At 44.1% G+C, this 13,532-nt stretch overlaps 2 protein-coding genes across 2 annotated transcripts in view; both read right to left on the minus strand.

Annotated features, from left to right (window-relative positions):
• tbk1 (TANK-binding kinase 1) overlaps window positions 1-6,502 on the minus strand; it is a 13,305-nt gene extending 6,803 nt beyond the window's left edge. The window contains exons 1-8 of the mRNA XM_083692297.1: window positions 6,469-6,502; window positions 5,204-5,307; window positions 2,891-3,031; window positions 2,425-2,554; window positions 1,973-2,154; window positions 1,552-1,712; window positions 521-631; window positions 175-354 (exon numbers count right to left, since the gene is read on the minus strand). Of these exons, the coding sequence (XP_083548423.1) occupies window positions 175-354; window positions 521-631; window positions 1,552-1,712; window positions 1,973-2,154; window positions 2,425-2,554; window positions 2,891-3,031; window positions 5,204-5,290 (992 nt within the window). The 5' untranslated portion in view covers window positions 5,291-5,307; window positions 6,469-6,502. The remainder of the gene's footprint in view (window positions 1-174; window positions 355-520; window positions 632-1,551; window positions 1,713-1,972; window positions 2,155-2,424; window positions 2,555-2,890; window positions 3,032-5,203; window positions 5,308-6,468) is intronic.
• A 1,273-nt stretch (window positions 6,503-7,775) lies between these two features.
• The window catches only part of lrp6 (low density lipoprotein receptor-related protein 6), a 47,542-nt gene continuing 41,785 nt past the window's right edge, over window positions 7,776-13,532 (minus strand). The window contains exons 22-23 of the mRNA XM_083692338.1: window positions 13,073-13,170; window positions 7,776-11,733 (exon numbers count right to left, since the gene is read on the minus strand). Of these exons, the coding sequence (XP_083548464.1) occupies window positions 11,430-11,733; window positions 13,073-13,170 (402 nt within the window). The 3' untranslated portion in view covers window positions 7,776-11,429. The remainder of the gene's footprint in view (window positions 11,734-13,072; window positions 13,171-13,532) is intronic.

Genomic DNA, 13,532 nt, shown 5'->3' on the forward strand with positions numbered 1-13,532 from the left:
TGGATAGAGAGGTTACTTTTCAATGGTTTTTCAAGGCAACGTAGTACTACTGTATACACATGAACAGCAAACAGAGACACATAGACTCACAGTATGCATGTACACAGCATCATGGGTGATGCAGTCTTTACAAAGCAGCATGGGTGATGTAGTCTTTGCGGCAGTGTCACTCACGTGTTGTACTCATGTATGTAGATGTGGTGCAGCGTGGCCTGCTGCAGGCTGAAGACAAAGACCACCGTGCGATGCAGGATGTCGCTGGTCTCAGCGAAGAACTGGTCGAAGCCCCAACACTTCTCCTGGTCTGCCTCCAGGATGTTGGCCAGCACTGGGGTCAACAGGCTCTGCAAGCCCCTAGGGAGGTCACAGAAAAGGTCAAAGTTCAGATCACTGTCTTTAGTGTACTTTATTTGATTGCTCATCATTCAATATGAAATGTCCTTGTATTATTGTTAAATGATCTCGGTGACTGTGTGTGTGTGTGTGTGTGTGTTTGTGTGTGTGATGGTGGTGGACGTACTTGGAGAGGCTGCAGGAGACAGGCATCTCCGTGCTCCACTCGATCTTGCCGTTCTCAAACTTCTGCTGCCCAGAGATGGTTCCAGACGGTTTCTCAGTGATGATCTTATACCTGCCACGAGAAACCACACCTGTCACACTCCAATCACCTGGTCACAAAGTCACAAGCCACCATACATCTACAACGTAACTCATCAACCATCTTTCTACTGGACTTTAATCACTATGAGTGCTTTCCCACAGGTTGAGGGAAGGGGAAGGGAGGGGGAAGGTCTGAGGAACCAAGACAGTGGAGACAGAGCCAGGGTTATCAGAGGTTCCAGAGCTAGACATTATGACCCTACCAAGTAACCTTGCTGAGCTACAGAGCCAAGATGAGACTCTCAAACCACTTTTTGAGAAGGGTGTAGATGAGTCTACCAAGGTTTCAGTCCTGGATAGGGAGGTGTTTGTCATCAAGGAGAAGAGGCTTTACAAGCGGAGCAGTGCAGGAGATCAGTTGGTAGTCCCCAAAAGCCAGAGGCTCACAGTACTCCATCTTGGTCATTTCATCCCCTTGACCAGCTTGACCAGTTGGCTGATATTTTTTTTAAATGCAGAATATACTTACCTTAAGCTTACCTTTTCTAAATATAACTGAAGTGTTTAATTGAAAATAGCAATGTCGGAAAACTTACCTGTTTAGGTTAAGGACCACTAACTATGCCAATAGTCGGCTTGTTTGTTTATTTCTTTCATTTCCTTTTTTTTTTTCAACATGTCAACATGTTCCTGAGTTTGTAAATATGGAGAAACACCATTTATTTAATAAATCTGCATAAGTGAAATTTGGTTCCTGCGCCATCCTGTCCTCCCCAGACCCTCGGCTGCGTTACATCGTAACAGAATCACTGATCTATCGACTCTTGGTTTCAATCCACCCACTCAAAAAAACCTACATTATCCTCTGTCATTTACGGTAATCCACTGTAACCTGATATAACCTAACGCAATGTTTTGTCCTGGAATTTATGCTGGAAATTCTGGTCTTACATCACTTCCTTGTTCCTGCGGGGCCCCTCGAAGGGTCTAAAGGGGAGGCTTCCTGTGGCGGCGTGGAAGAACGTGACACCGATGCTCCACAGGTCCACCGTGGCGCCATACTTCTTCTGATGGTCCTTCCTCAGCACGGCCCGCTCATACATGTCAGGGTGCTGTCACACACACACGCATACACACAGGAACACACACACACACACACACCCACACACAGGAACACATGCATGAACGCACACAGAAGAATGCGGGCACGCACAAAGAGGAACACGCACACAAACACACACGCAGACACACACACATAGACAAACAGACAGACAGACAGAATGAATCAATTGAGAACTAGCATTGCTTCTGCTATAGAATTCTCACAATCCTAAGTAACCTGATAAGCAGGTCAGGCTGCATGAGCTCTCACCAGATACTCCTCGGTGCCGTAGAGAGACACAAACTGCTCATCGTCCTCCAGCTCTCTCGCCGCGCCGAAGTCAGTCAGCTTGTAGACGGAGCGGCCGTCCTCGCCGATCACTCGCATGATGTTCCCCGGCTTGATGTCACGGTGCACGATGCCGTACTCTCTCAGGTGGTTCATCCCTGCCACTGTGACAACCAGGGCAGGATCGGAGAGCCGTCAAAACTCACAAACAGTCAAACATTCGGTGGTCGTAACAGACTTTCATAAGTCGTTCATAAGGCTTGTCTCTTCATACAGTACAGCTGTTAAGGTAACTGAAATCAACCGTCACTACAGTATAAAGTAGAAAATCACATGACGATGCTTTTGGTGGCTGTCAGGCTAACTTAGAGAGAGTTGTGATCTGTAGGGTGGATAGGGTGACCGTGGTGGCAGTGAGAGGGCCGGTCTCTCACCTACGTCCTGTAGAACAATGAGAAACTCGTCCTCGGGAAGGCCGTAGGCGTTGGAGGACTCTTCCAGCACGGTGTACAGACTCCCGCAGGGGCAGTACTCCATCACCAGCACCTTGTGACGCGTGTTCGACTGGGAGGAGGAACAGAGGAACGCATCACAGAGAGGAAATACACGTAGAAACGGGGGGTTTCGTTTTTGTTTATTATTTCGTTAATACGGATCCCTGTAAGCTGTTGTGCATGCAGCAGCTACTCTTCCTGGGATCCAACGTATCAATAGATATACTTTGAGTAGATAGCATAGATATCTACTTAACATTGATTTGCTATTCAGTGTGTATGCTGATACAGCGTTACAGACAAACAGCGAAACAAGACAATAAATCAAGACAGACATCCACACTACAGTTCAGACGCTGTGGGATTGTCTGGGCCAATGTGGACACGTGTGTTGAGAGATACCGACCTCCTCTTCCACAGCGAAGAGCTTGACGATGTTCTTGTGGTTGAGCTTCTTGAGCACCTCAAACTCCCTCATCTGGACATCCAGCGGCCTCAGGAAGCTCAGGTTGTTGAACACCTTGACGGCATAAAGGTCCCCTGTTTTCTGAAATGTAACGCAAAAATATGATCACGATTGAGCTTGATTAAAGAACAGGAAATGATTCACTAGAGCATGGACTCCTAGGAGCCCCTGATAGCCACCTGTAGTAGGTGCTATTCCAGACGGTGTTTAAAATGCATGCGTTTTCATACAAATCACAAATGACCCACATTTTCAGTCTGTATCTCAATCAAACAAACCAAAACAAACATAAAATCAGGTCCAGACACATCGTTGTATTAGTTAATATTCAGAACCCACCTCTAGAATCCGGGGAAATTCCCCTTTGCAGAGGGCGGGGTGCAGCCAAATGGCACGCTAGCTAGCTTTGAATGTTACAGTTGAGCAGACACCCGTAAACCTTCATGAATCTAACAGTGGAAGTCATTTCTGTCAAAATGGATCCCCAGAGTCTTTGGCTATCTTTGGGTACTTTAGTCTCACTCACTCACACACTCACACACACACACACACACACACACACACACACACACACACACACACACACACACACACACACACAGTTTCAAATTAATGTTAACTCAAAGAACAATGTCTACCAATTATATATGCATAGACCAACGTGTGAGACAGTCAAACTGCTTGGCGGGGATTCCCCCCATCTAGGTTTTGTTTCTCTGGAATTGGAAACCAAGGTTGGCCTCTTATCAACTGACCCAGCAAGGCCAGTGGACCACATGTGGCTGTCAATCAAGTCAGTACAGTACAGTAACCTGTGATAGGCTGATCCTCCTGGAAGGACAGGGCGGTTGGCAGTTGACTATGCCTACAGGGAGGGAGGGAGATAGGATTTGCTAGTTGTCATTGACACCAAAATGACTCTTCCTGCACTTTTTTTTTTTTTTTTTTAACCCCATCGTAGTTTTAAAAAATGCCTTGAAGGAGCCATATAAGGAAGGTGACACCAAGAGGCTGAACAAGCTAATTAGGAAAGCTGGTTCTGTCCTCGGTGTCACCCTGGACACTGTGGAGGAGGTGGCCAATAGGAGGATGAGGACCAAACTCCTGGCCATCATGGACAATCCCTCCCATCCCCTACATGTCACTGTGGCAGAGCAGAGAAGCTCCTTTTGCAACAGATTATTACGACCATGTTGCACTAAGGAGCGCTATAGGAGATCTTTTCTGCCTGCAGCGATAAGACTGTACAACTCCTCCTCCGGTTGGCTCCATCGGGTTGATCAGAGTCAGGCTGGGGGACGTTAAATCATACTGGACTGTTCTTACTGTATATAATGTTTCAGATGTCTATTTTATCTATTGTCACTTTATTTTGTTGTTATTGTTTGTGATGTGAGCTGCTGCAACGCCTTAATCTCCCCTCTGGGATCAATAAAGTACCTATCTTTTCCATCTATGAATAGTTAATAACTGCGAAATAAGAGAAGTGAGTCAAGTGAGTCTTGTTACTGACGCCACTGATCGTTGATGAGGCATTTATGTAAATCCCATAAAAAGAAACTAAAGTCTCTTCAGACATGTGGTTAGAGACACTGGGCTCTTCGCTAGCAAAGCTTCTAAGCTGCCCTGGTCACGACCACATTGTCAACTATAGAAAAATGTAATGTTGTAAGTAGCGTGTTGTAAATGGCGTGGTTTTTTCGTAGCTGCCAGAGCCAGTAACAAGGCTTTGTGAAGGAGGACAGAGATGGTGGTGAGGCTGAGAGGCTGTTGGTAGAGAACTAGACAGTGTGGTTTCCTCCAGACTGGAGGCGTTGAGGTAGTACTCATCAACATCAACACAGCTGAGGCCGTCCCATGCTCCTTCTGATACTCTCACTAGTACAGCCTCTGGGACGAGAAAACCACATCCTGTGTGTGTGTGTGTGTGTGTGTGAACATTGTGAGTGTAGACCATAGCCTAAGTGAAATTCTCCTGGACATGTGTGTAGAATATGTGAGGGTTTGTGTGCAAGCAAGCTAGCGATACACAGACAGGCAGACTCTGAGTCTCTGGACCTAAGATAGGGTAAAACGACATAATGATAGGTATTGATATGATATGATATGTGACTCAATATTTTGCTTCTCTCATCGAGGGTTTTCATTGTGCTGCTTTGTCAGCTTTGGATTAACAACCTAATGCAATTGTGCCCAATGAGTTCAGAAGTCTCCATTCACCCCAATCACTATTCGGCTCATCACAGTTCATACCTTGTGTCTTCCCCGATACACATTGGCTGTGGCCCCTTGACCGAGAAGGTCTGATATGAGCCACAGGTAGTTGGCTGTGCTCTGCATTGTGGCTTCAGTTGATCCTGCAGGAAAGATGAGCTACATTTAGAAGGCAGAGAAAGACAGTGGGGCATTGGCACTGGCAGTGATCAGGATGAGATCACACAATGTGTGCTGTAGACCTTGCCTCACCATAGCAACCTGCTGTTGCAATCCGGGAAACATTTCAAAAATACATTTGAGTCTTCAGTCTAATGTAAATATAATTGTATTCCTACGCACTTGTTATAAATTATCAACCATCAACCACAGCAACCATAGGTTATTGGTGCTTTGGTGATCACAGTATACAGTATCTAACTTCATGTACAATGGCACGACTACTGTATCTACTTGTTTAGTGCACACAAGACATCAGGGATCTTTGATCTTTGAGCTTAGCGTCCTGATCGGCAGGTTCATGTATTTCTGGTGGTAGCTGTGGTACCCTAGTTGAGTTGTGCCACTGACAGATCATGGCCTGACCGAAACCTGGACTGGTGGAGCCCGTAGGTGTCAATGTCCAACCTAACCTATCGCAATGACAAGGACGAAGCGATAAATAACAATACTATACCTCTGCGCTCTGTATGGGAACTTAGACCTTTTCGGGCCGTATGCATCGTGATTTAAGCCTAACTCAGTCACTGAAAGTACTGCCTTATTTCACAAACAATGACGTCACGGCACACCACTGGGAAATTCCCCTTTGGGAAGAACGATGCGTTCCAAAGGATGAGACACCATGAAGCCAGAACAGCATGACATCGTCCGAAATGTAAAACCATTGTTATCGTAGATGGTCTTTGACCATCACCATTACTGCAAAGAAAAGGCTGCCAAATGTGTAGCCAGCAATAGCCTACGCGGCTATCTTCTACGCATCAAATTACTCGGGTGTTTTTACAGCTCACGAAGAAATACGCTAAATATATCAAAAACTATATAGAGACTCGTGAAATTATATCTAGCTAACTATTTGCCCTCTTTCTTCCTTTCTTCATTTTACATACATAATAACAATAATGGGTGACTGACTCAATTCGGAACCAAAACATGTTCAACATGCAGCATTGCATTTTCATTGTAAAGATACACTCGGGGGCAGACGGTCGCGGTCGCGGTTGCAAATAGATGAGGACAGTCAAAGGACACATATGATATTTATAAAATAAAACCACATCATATTTTGTTTATTTCCTTACCCCAGTATGCCAAATCCTCTTCCGTTCTCCTATTGGTCACGAGGTACGAATGATTCAATCAGAGGAAGGTTACCAGAAGGGAGTGGCTAAACTGGAGACAATTTACCGTAATGTACGTAAAGACGTGGAAGAAAGGAAAGAAGGTTCAGGTCTGAAATTACTTTCATTTTAATTTTTTCCCAAGTCAGATGTGCCAGGTGTGTCCGTCCCATTCAATGTTCCTTGGTAATAAAGAATGAAAGCAGCATTACCAGCAGTATAGGACTTTGGACTTTGGTTATTCGTACAGGCCGTCCCAACATCTGATGAAGTGATACCTGAACAGAAACCTATGGAAAACACATAACACTGTCCAGCCCTGTTATGTAGTCTGTTGAAGCAATATTCCTATTTGTTATGTAATATAATAAATGTATTGTCTCTCCAATCTGTCCCCATCAGATAGATAGCACAGTAGCTTATGGAATATCAGCGATAGGGTTCAGTTATGGCACTGAATGCACCCATCAAGACGCGTTAGGCTCATACCACCAGAATGGTAGGGTTCTGACCCGCAAGCTGCAGGGGCCCAAATTCCAATAGGAAAATAAATCTGTTAGATGCTTTGTATAATGCAAACGGGTTGCCAAATAAACCACATAGGCCTGTAGCTCTCAGTCAGAGCTCAAAACCAACAGGGCTCTTTTTATTGTGTACATTGCTTACTGGGTGGTTTTACCAAGGCAACACTAAACCTCAAAATCTCTTCAGCTAAACAGTGCTTTCCTGTGGCTCTATTGTCCCATTTGAAGGGGTTTAGGCTTCTCAATGACTTAAAGGGTTCAGGGTTCAAAATGCTAAATTCGAGCTGAGGGTGTGTGTGTGCACAAAACAGGTACGGCCTGACTTTGTTCATGTTGTCTCACCAGCTTTATAACCAGAGATAAATCACAGAGGATCTCCTATGAAGTGGGATCCCATGGGCTCAGTGGACAATCCGATGGGCTTTCATTTAACCGTAAAGTGGAACAGATCAAAACCAGTTTGGTGTGCTGGCAGGCAGCAGATCACTCCAGTGCTTTGGATCTTGTGCTGTAAGTGTGTGAACCTCAGAACCTCCTTGGTACTGATATTAGGGACTCCAGATCAAAACGGAACTAGGTAGAAACTACACTTGAAACCTCTGTAGGCTATAAGCATGAATGGATTCTAGAAAGAACTGTGTAGTTTATAATATGGTTTACAAACTAGTGTAACATTTAATTTTTTTAAATCAGTGACAAATAATTCCAATACTTTAGATAAAGACAAGGACAATATTCAAGATAAAAGTTCACTCATTTTTATTAAAAAAATCAACATTTCATTTGTTACAACAGCTTATAGTAGTATTGAATGGGCTGTACAGGTCCATCTTATACACTGTTTACATGTAAAGCGATCAATGTACAAAAAGTAGAGTTAGTGGAAATTAAATGAATATGACTAACCAAATGTTGGTCACCTTGAATACATCCTTGCAAAGCACCATGGTATCAAAATGGATGAATGACAATCTTCAAATTACAATAAAACTTTTCTGTATTCCCCATCTTTATCTTAGACCTCCAATAACACGGAGACAAAAGTGCTTTTTATGATTTACCCTTAGCAATTCCATCATAAAGAAACCATCTGTAACATTAGGAACAGTAACTTGCTTTAACCTTTTAGCAACACTTTCATCACAAACTTTACATGTACACGACTTCTCTTACCAACAGTCTTCCATTCAACAGCCATTTTGAAAAACTAAAATGTTACGAGACACTACTTGACAGAGGACAATGCTTTTAGCCCAGAGAAAATGGCACCAGACTCATATCAATGTCATTTACAATAGACAATGGAGAACCAGATCAGATAGTGAGAAGTGTCTCTACTTCATGGATCTTTGCCTTGTTTCTGTCAGTGTTACATGCCTTTGGTTCCCCCCTATGTTCACCATGCTTTGCTACATAACATTAAGTTGCATCAATTGCAGCACTAACCTTATACTCTCTCACTTTCTCTCTCACACACACACACACACACACACACACACTCGCTCGCTCGCACACACACACACACACAATTATTTCAGCTGCATTGTGTTGATTTGTTTGTACCGGTAACTAGCAGAAGTACTGTAAAGTGCAGTTTGAGAATGAGAACATCTCCAAACAATGCTGGTTTTATCAGACAACGGACAGGGAAAGCTCTAGCAGTGACTCTGACTCAGGAAGCCAATATCCAGAGGACCACCAAGACATTTGCGGGGAAGAGGGAAACCAAGAAGGGCAGAGAAACATCCACATGATGAACACAAGCTATCCTTGGTTTGATTAGGTGTGGACAGAAGTCTGCCACTGTGTAAAAGATATGAGTCTGGAACAAAAGCAGCAAAGAAGTGTGTGGATGTGTGTGTGTGTGTGTGTGTGTGTACTGGTTTTTAGGGTCGGTATTCAACTTCCAACAGGAGGGAGACATTGAGGCCAAATGTATCCACTTACACAACACAAAAACAGCATACCTGTTGGCTCAACTAGGCTAGGGTTGAATATCGCTGCTTTTACCGTACAAATGCACAACAGAAAATGGAGCCCTGCCTTGTCTTTTCAGTCATTACGGCTTGCCTACTGGACACAAAAAAAAACTAAAACTGGGAGACTTTTTGAGGTATATGAATGATTTGAGAGGTGGATGCGATGCATGTTGCGATGCATGCTTTAGATTGTCCTCAAATTCATGCTGGTGTATTTCCCTTACAGGAACACGGAGCTGGCGTGTTCTCAGTGTGTTGTGTGTAGGGGTTGGCGCTCTGTGAGAAGAAAATGTAAAACAAATGTAATCAAATTTGGTAGGTGGCAGTATGTGAATTTAGTATCCGTTTATAGCCATTAGCAAAGGGTGTGGTATGCCAACTGTGTCACCATGACAACATCCCCAGTTCTAATAAGAAACATGGGGAGAAATAATAATAAGCCAGCTTCAACAAGAAATCCCTTTCCCATGACAAACATTTTTACTACACGAAAACCATTGAAATTTGTTTTTTCCAGACATCACAAGACGGCACAAGGACAGGGCAGTTTTACCAAAGGATTGTTGATCCATACATACATACAAACAGGCATAAAGGCAATAAACTAGGCGCCACCTAGGGGATACCTGTGGAACTAGCCGAGCATTTACCTCTCAACTTCAGTCTGCGTTCCCAAAACAAGGCCGCATTCGCTAGCACATGAGTATAACAATGAAGAGGTGACGGGTAATCTTCTTCGGATTGTAAAATTCTGATTTGGCACATCGGTCCCTCAAAATTTGATTAACCTATGAACAGTGAGCGTGCACAGATATTTCACAAGAGAAGTACAGGGACACCTGGATATGTTCTTTCTGACTGATCTGTCTAAGATTGTCTCCATAACTTTTGGACTTGACATTTCGTAGAAAAATAGAATGAGGCATATACTAAGAGACGGAATGACAGAGAGTACTGCAAGAATTTAATGGCTAGATTTACACTGATTTTCTTTATAGCTTATAAATACGGTATCTACACAATATGTGGTACAAAAATATCATAACATTTTGCGGGCACTGGATTTCTTTTTTGTTTTCTTAAAAAAAAAAAAAAAAAAAAAGTTTCAAAGTTGTAAAACTGGTTAGGCACAAGAGCTTGTCCTTGCTAGGGAAGGTCATTTGTTTTTCCCCAACGAAAGAGGGGTTAAAGAGAAGCTTCAGAGAGACATTGAGAGTGTGGACAGATAAGAATGCACCCTAGCAGCATATGTGCTTTGGGTCTTCTTCCATTCAGACAAGGTAGTCCACAGTTGCAGTCAGGCATTAAAAAATTAAAATTAAATAAAATAAACTCAAAAAGAGGAAAATAATAAAATGACAAAACACAGATTTTGGTTGATATCTCGCCATTGACCTATGAACCCTGACCTCTTGACGGAGCCCCTCAGTGGCACTCCAATTGGCCAACCAGTGTGGTCTAAAGGGCGACTGTAACAACGTAATAGTGGCTGTAGGTATCCATAGTGACGAGGCTTTGTGACGAGGGGACATCGGCCAGGGTTCCGTTAGAACTGATTATCATCAATATGTGCCCTAGTGTTATTGCTTCAGAACCAAAGTGTTTGCCAAAAGGGGGTCCTGCAGTCCACCAACGCCTCACATCTCCAGAACTGTAAGTGTAAGGAATACAGCCAGGAAGGCCCTTGCTAACGTATTCGACATGTAAAAAGGAGGTAAAAATGACGCAGTACCAATATTCTCTGCCACTGAACGGAGCATTTCAGCCATCTCTTACCCAGTTTAAGGGGTAACCATAGGAATCACTGCTCCACTATTGACAAAATGGCTGCCCGAGCTGCTGAGCTGCACAGTGCAGGACCTGTATTTGTAATCCAGGGGGCGCCCTTCTCTTTCCCCACTCCATCCTCTCCCTTACTTGTGTAGAGCAAATGGTAATGTTTTTTTTTCTTATTTGGCTTTAGATTGTTCATGTCTCACTGTCCGTCACCGTGTGCTTTAATGTCCTTCAGCCTTGTAGGAAGGTAGTTTTTTTTTTTTTTCATCTCCTGGATTAAGGCAACTTATCATGTTTGTGATGATTTTAATAAAACTTTTCTTAAAAAAATGTACAAATTATTTAATACAAACCTCTATGGCATAACCAGTAAACGCTGTATAGAAAATATATAAATATGCTTTTTTTTCTTTTTAATGTACAAATGTTCTGCAGCTCTTTTGCGAGCTCCCATGTTCTTTTTTCATATTTCTCGTACTGTACAGGTGCCCGACCCCTTCAACGCCCTCCTCTCCTCTTTTCATAAAAGTTTCTCTTTCCCATTTAGACTCATAATATGCACAATTGGTATTTACAGTGAGGGGGGAGGGGGGGAGGGCAGAGCCTTGTAGGAGAGGGGGCGGTCTCTGGTGCGGTGCGGGGCTCAGGAGGAGTCTGTGCAGGGCGAGGGGGGCGGGGGGTACAGGTGGTGGGAGTAGCTGCGCTCCGTGAAAGGTGACGGCGGGCAGCTCTCGCAATTCTCCTCGGCGGACAGGTATTGGCTGCGGGGGGTCGGGGGCGGGGGGAACGGCTCTGAGTCATAGTTGAGGTCGCTGGTGTAGCCCTTGGCGAGGGCCGAGTTGGATGTGGGCGGGGCACGGCGTCCCGGCGTGTAGTCGCTGTCGCACACGTCCGTGCTGCAGGGGGTTGTGGGAGGGGCGAAGTGGCGGTAGGTGTAGGGCCTGTAGCTGAGAACAAAGGACGAGGACAAGTAAATAAATACATCACAGAAATGTCATAACTTGTTGACTCAAGCAACTGGGTTTTCTTTGTGGAGCGGTCTCCCGGGATGCCTTTGTAATACTGAATTGTATATTCCTGCCATATTTCTTTACTTTCACTGTGTTTCCATGCATACTCTTGCGCGTAAATAAGACATTTGATCAGAGATGAAAAGAAACAATCGTCTCTGCACACCCCCCCAACACATCTATGAGTCTGCACTCAAACGAACCCAGGCTGTGCTGTCTTCCAAACACGCAGGCAGAGGGTAAACAATGGAAGCCAGTCTCTTTGAAACGGTGCCATTGTGTACAGTACGGGATCGTTTTAAAGCGTTCGCATGTGCTCGAGGAATGTCTCCAACATGCAGAGCAACGGCAACGCAATCCTGAAGTCTGATTACATTTCCAAACCAGAGGTATTCCTCTGTTATTCTCCAAGGAAAATGCATGGAAAACGGAATGGTTTCCCTCTTGACGGTAAGCCTCTCCTCTAATGCACATCTGAGATACTAGCCTGATGTAACTGAAGGTTTCAAACCCTGGCCTCTGTGTTTACACCAATTCAAGACAGGCTTAGTAGACCAGAGGCACAGACTAGGACCGAGGAGCTCACATACTTCCTGTGTCCACTTCCTCACAAATTATCGCCATAGGCATTGTACCAGTGGAGATTTATACAACTTATATCCAACAATTCAACAACTTCCCACACTAATCTCCACATTATGTTACGACTCGTATTCGTGAAGAGCGACCATTGTGACTTTTAAAATGGTAAAGTTACCAGACCATGTTCGAAGATACTGGCTAGAATAAACAATCCAAGAAATTAGGAGTGTAAATTAGGAATGTAAGCATTTCATTGAACACTGAATTTATAATAATTACTAAAAAAAAAATCCAGATGGAGAAAATTAAATGTGGAATGTTTGTGTGGACCCAGAAGTGAAGGCACACCTCTTTACTGATTCAAAGTCAGCTTCTATGACAGGACCTGTCTCTACACAATACCATTATACTGGGACCAGGGGAGGCTGGTGGAGGTAGAAATCGGACAATGGGCTCATTGTAATGCACGGAATGGAATGAGGAATGGTATCGAACACATTCCGTTCCATGCCTTACAATGAGCCCGTCCTCCGTTTTCTACCTCCACTGGGTTGGCCCATAATACGCCCTTTTGGGTTTTGTCTTTCACCTGTCTTTTTTGTGCTCAAATAAACACAGTTAAAAATAGAACACCACTCCTCCCTCCACTGCTCACAACAAGCTGTCTAGGAGGGTGTGTGTTTGTGTGTTTTACCTGTAGGAGCGGTGAGTGGAGGGACTGTTGGATGAGTAGCCAAACTCCATGGTGTACTGGGAACGGACAGTGGCAGGGGACGGGGGAGGGTTCAGGATCTAGAGGACACAGAGAGAGAGAGAGAGAGAGAATAAGATTTCACCCACCGATTGCTTTTTACTTGGCATGTACTTTTAATCACTGAAATACGGGAAAGTGGATCCAGGCAGCCTGGCACTGGATATCGTTCCACAAGCTGGCAGACCTTTCTTGTTCTCGTTAGGAGAGTGTGAGATTTCATAAAAACACAGACGAGCGTGGTTAAGTAAAGACATAACGATGGCATCTCCACATCGGTACAACCGTTAAAAAGGACATGACAGGTTTGACGAGGTGGAACATAAACTCACAGCTAGAATGCTCAGTTTGAAATCGTGGTGGGAATGAATCGTGAAGGCAACATGTTCCATACAATAATGCT

This window comes from Argentina silus (assembly GCF_951799395.1).
Source record: "Argentina silus genome assembly, chromosome: 20".
In the NCBI taxonomy this organism is placed as follows: Eukaryota; Metazoa; Chordata; class Actinopteri; order Argentiniformes; family Argentinidae; genus Argentina; species Argentina silus.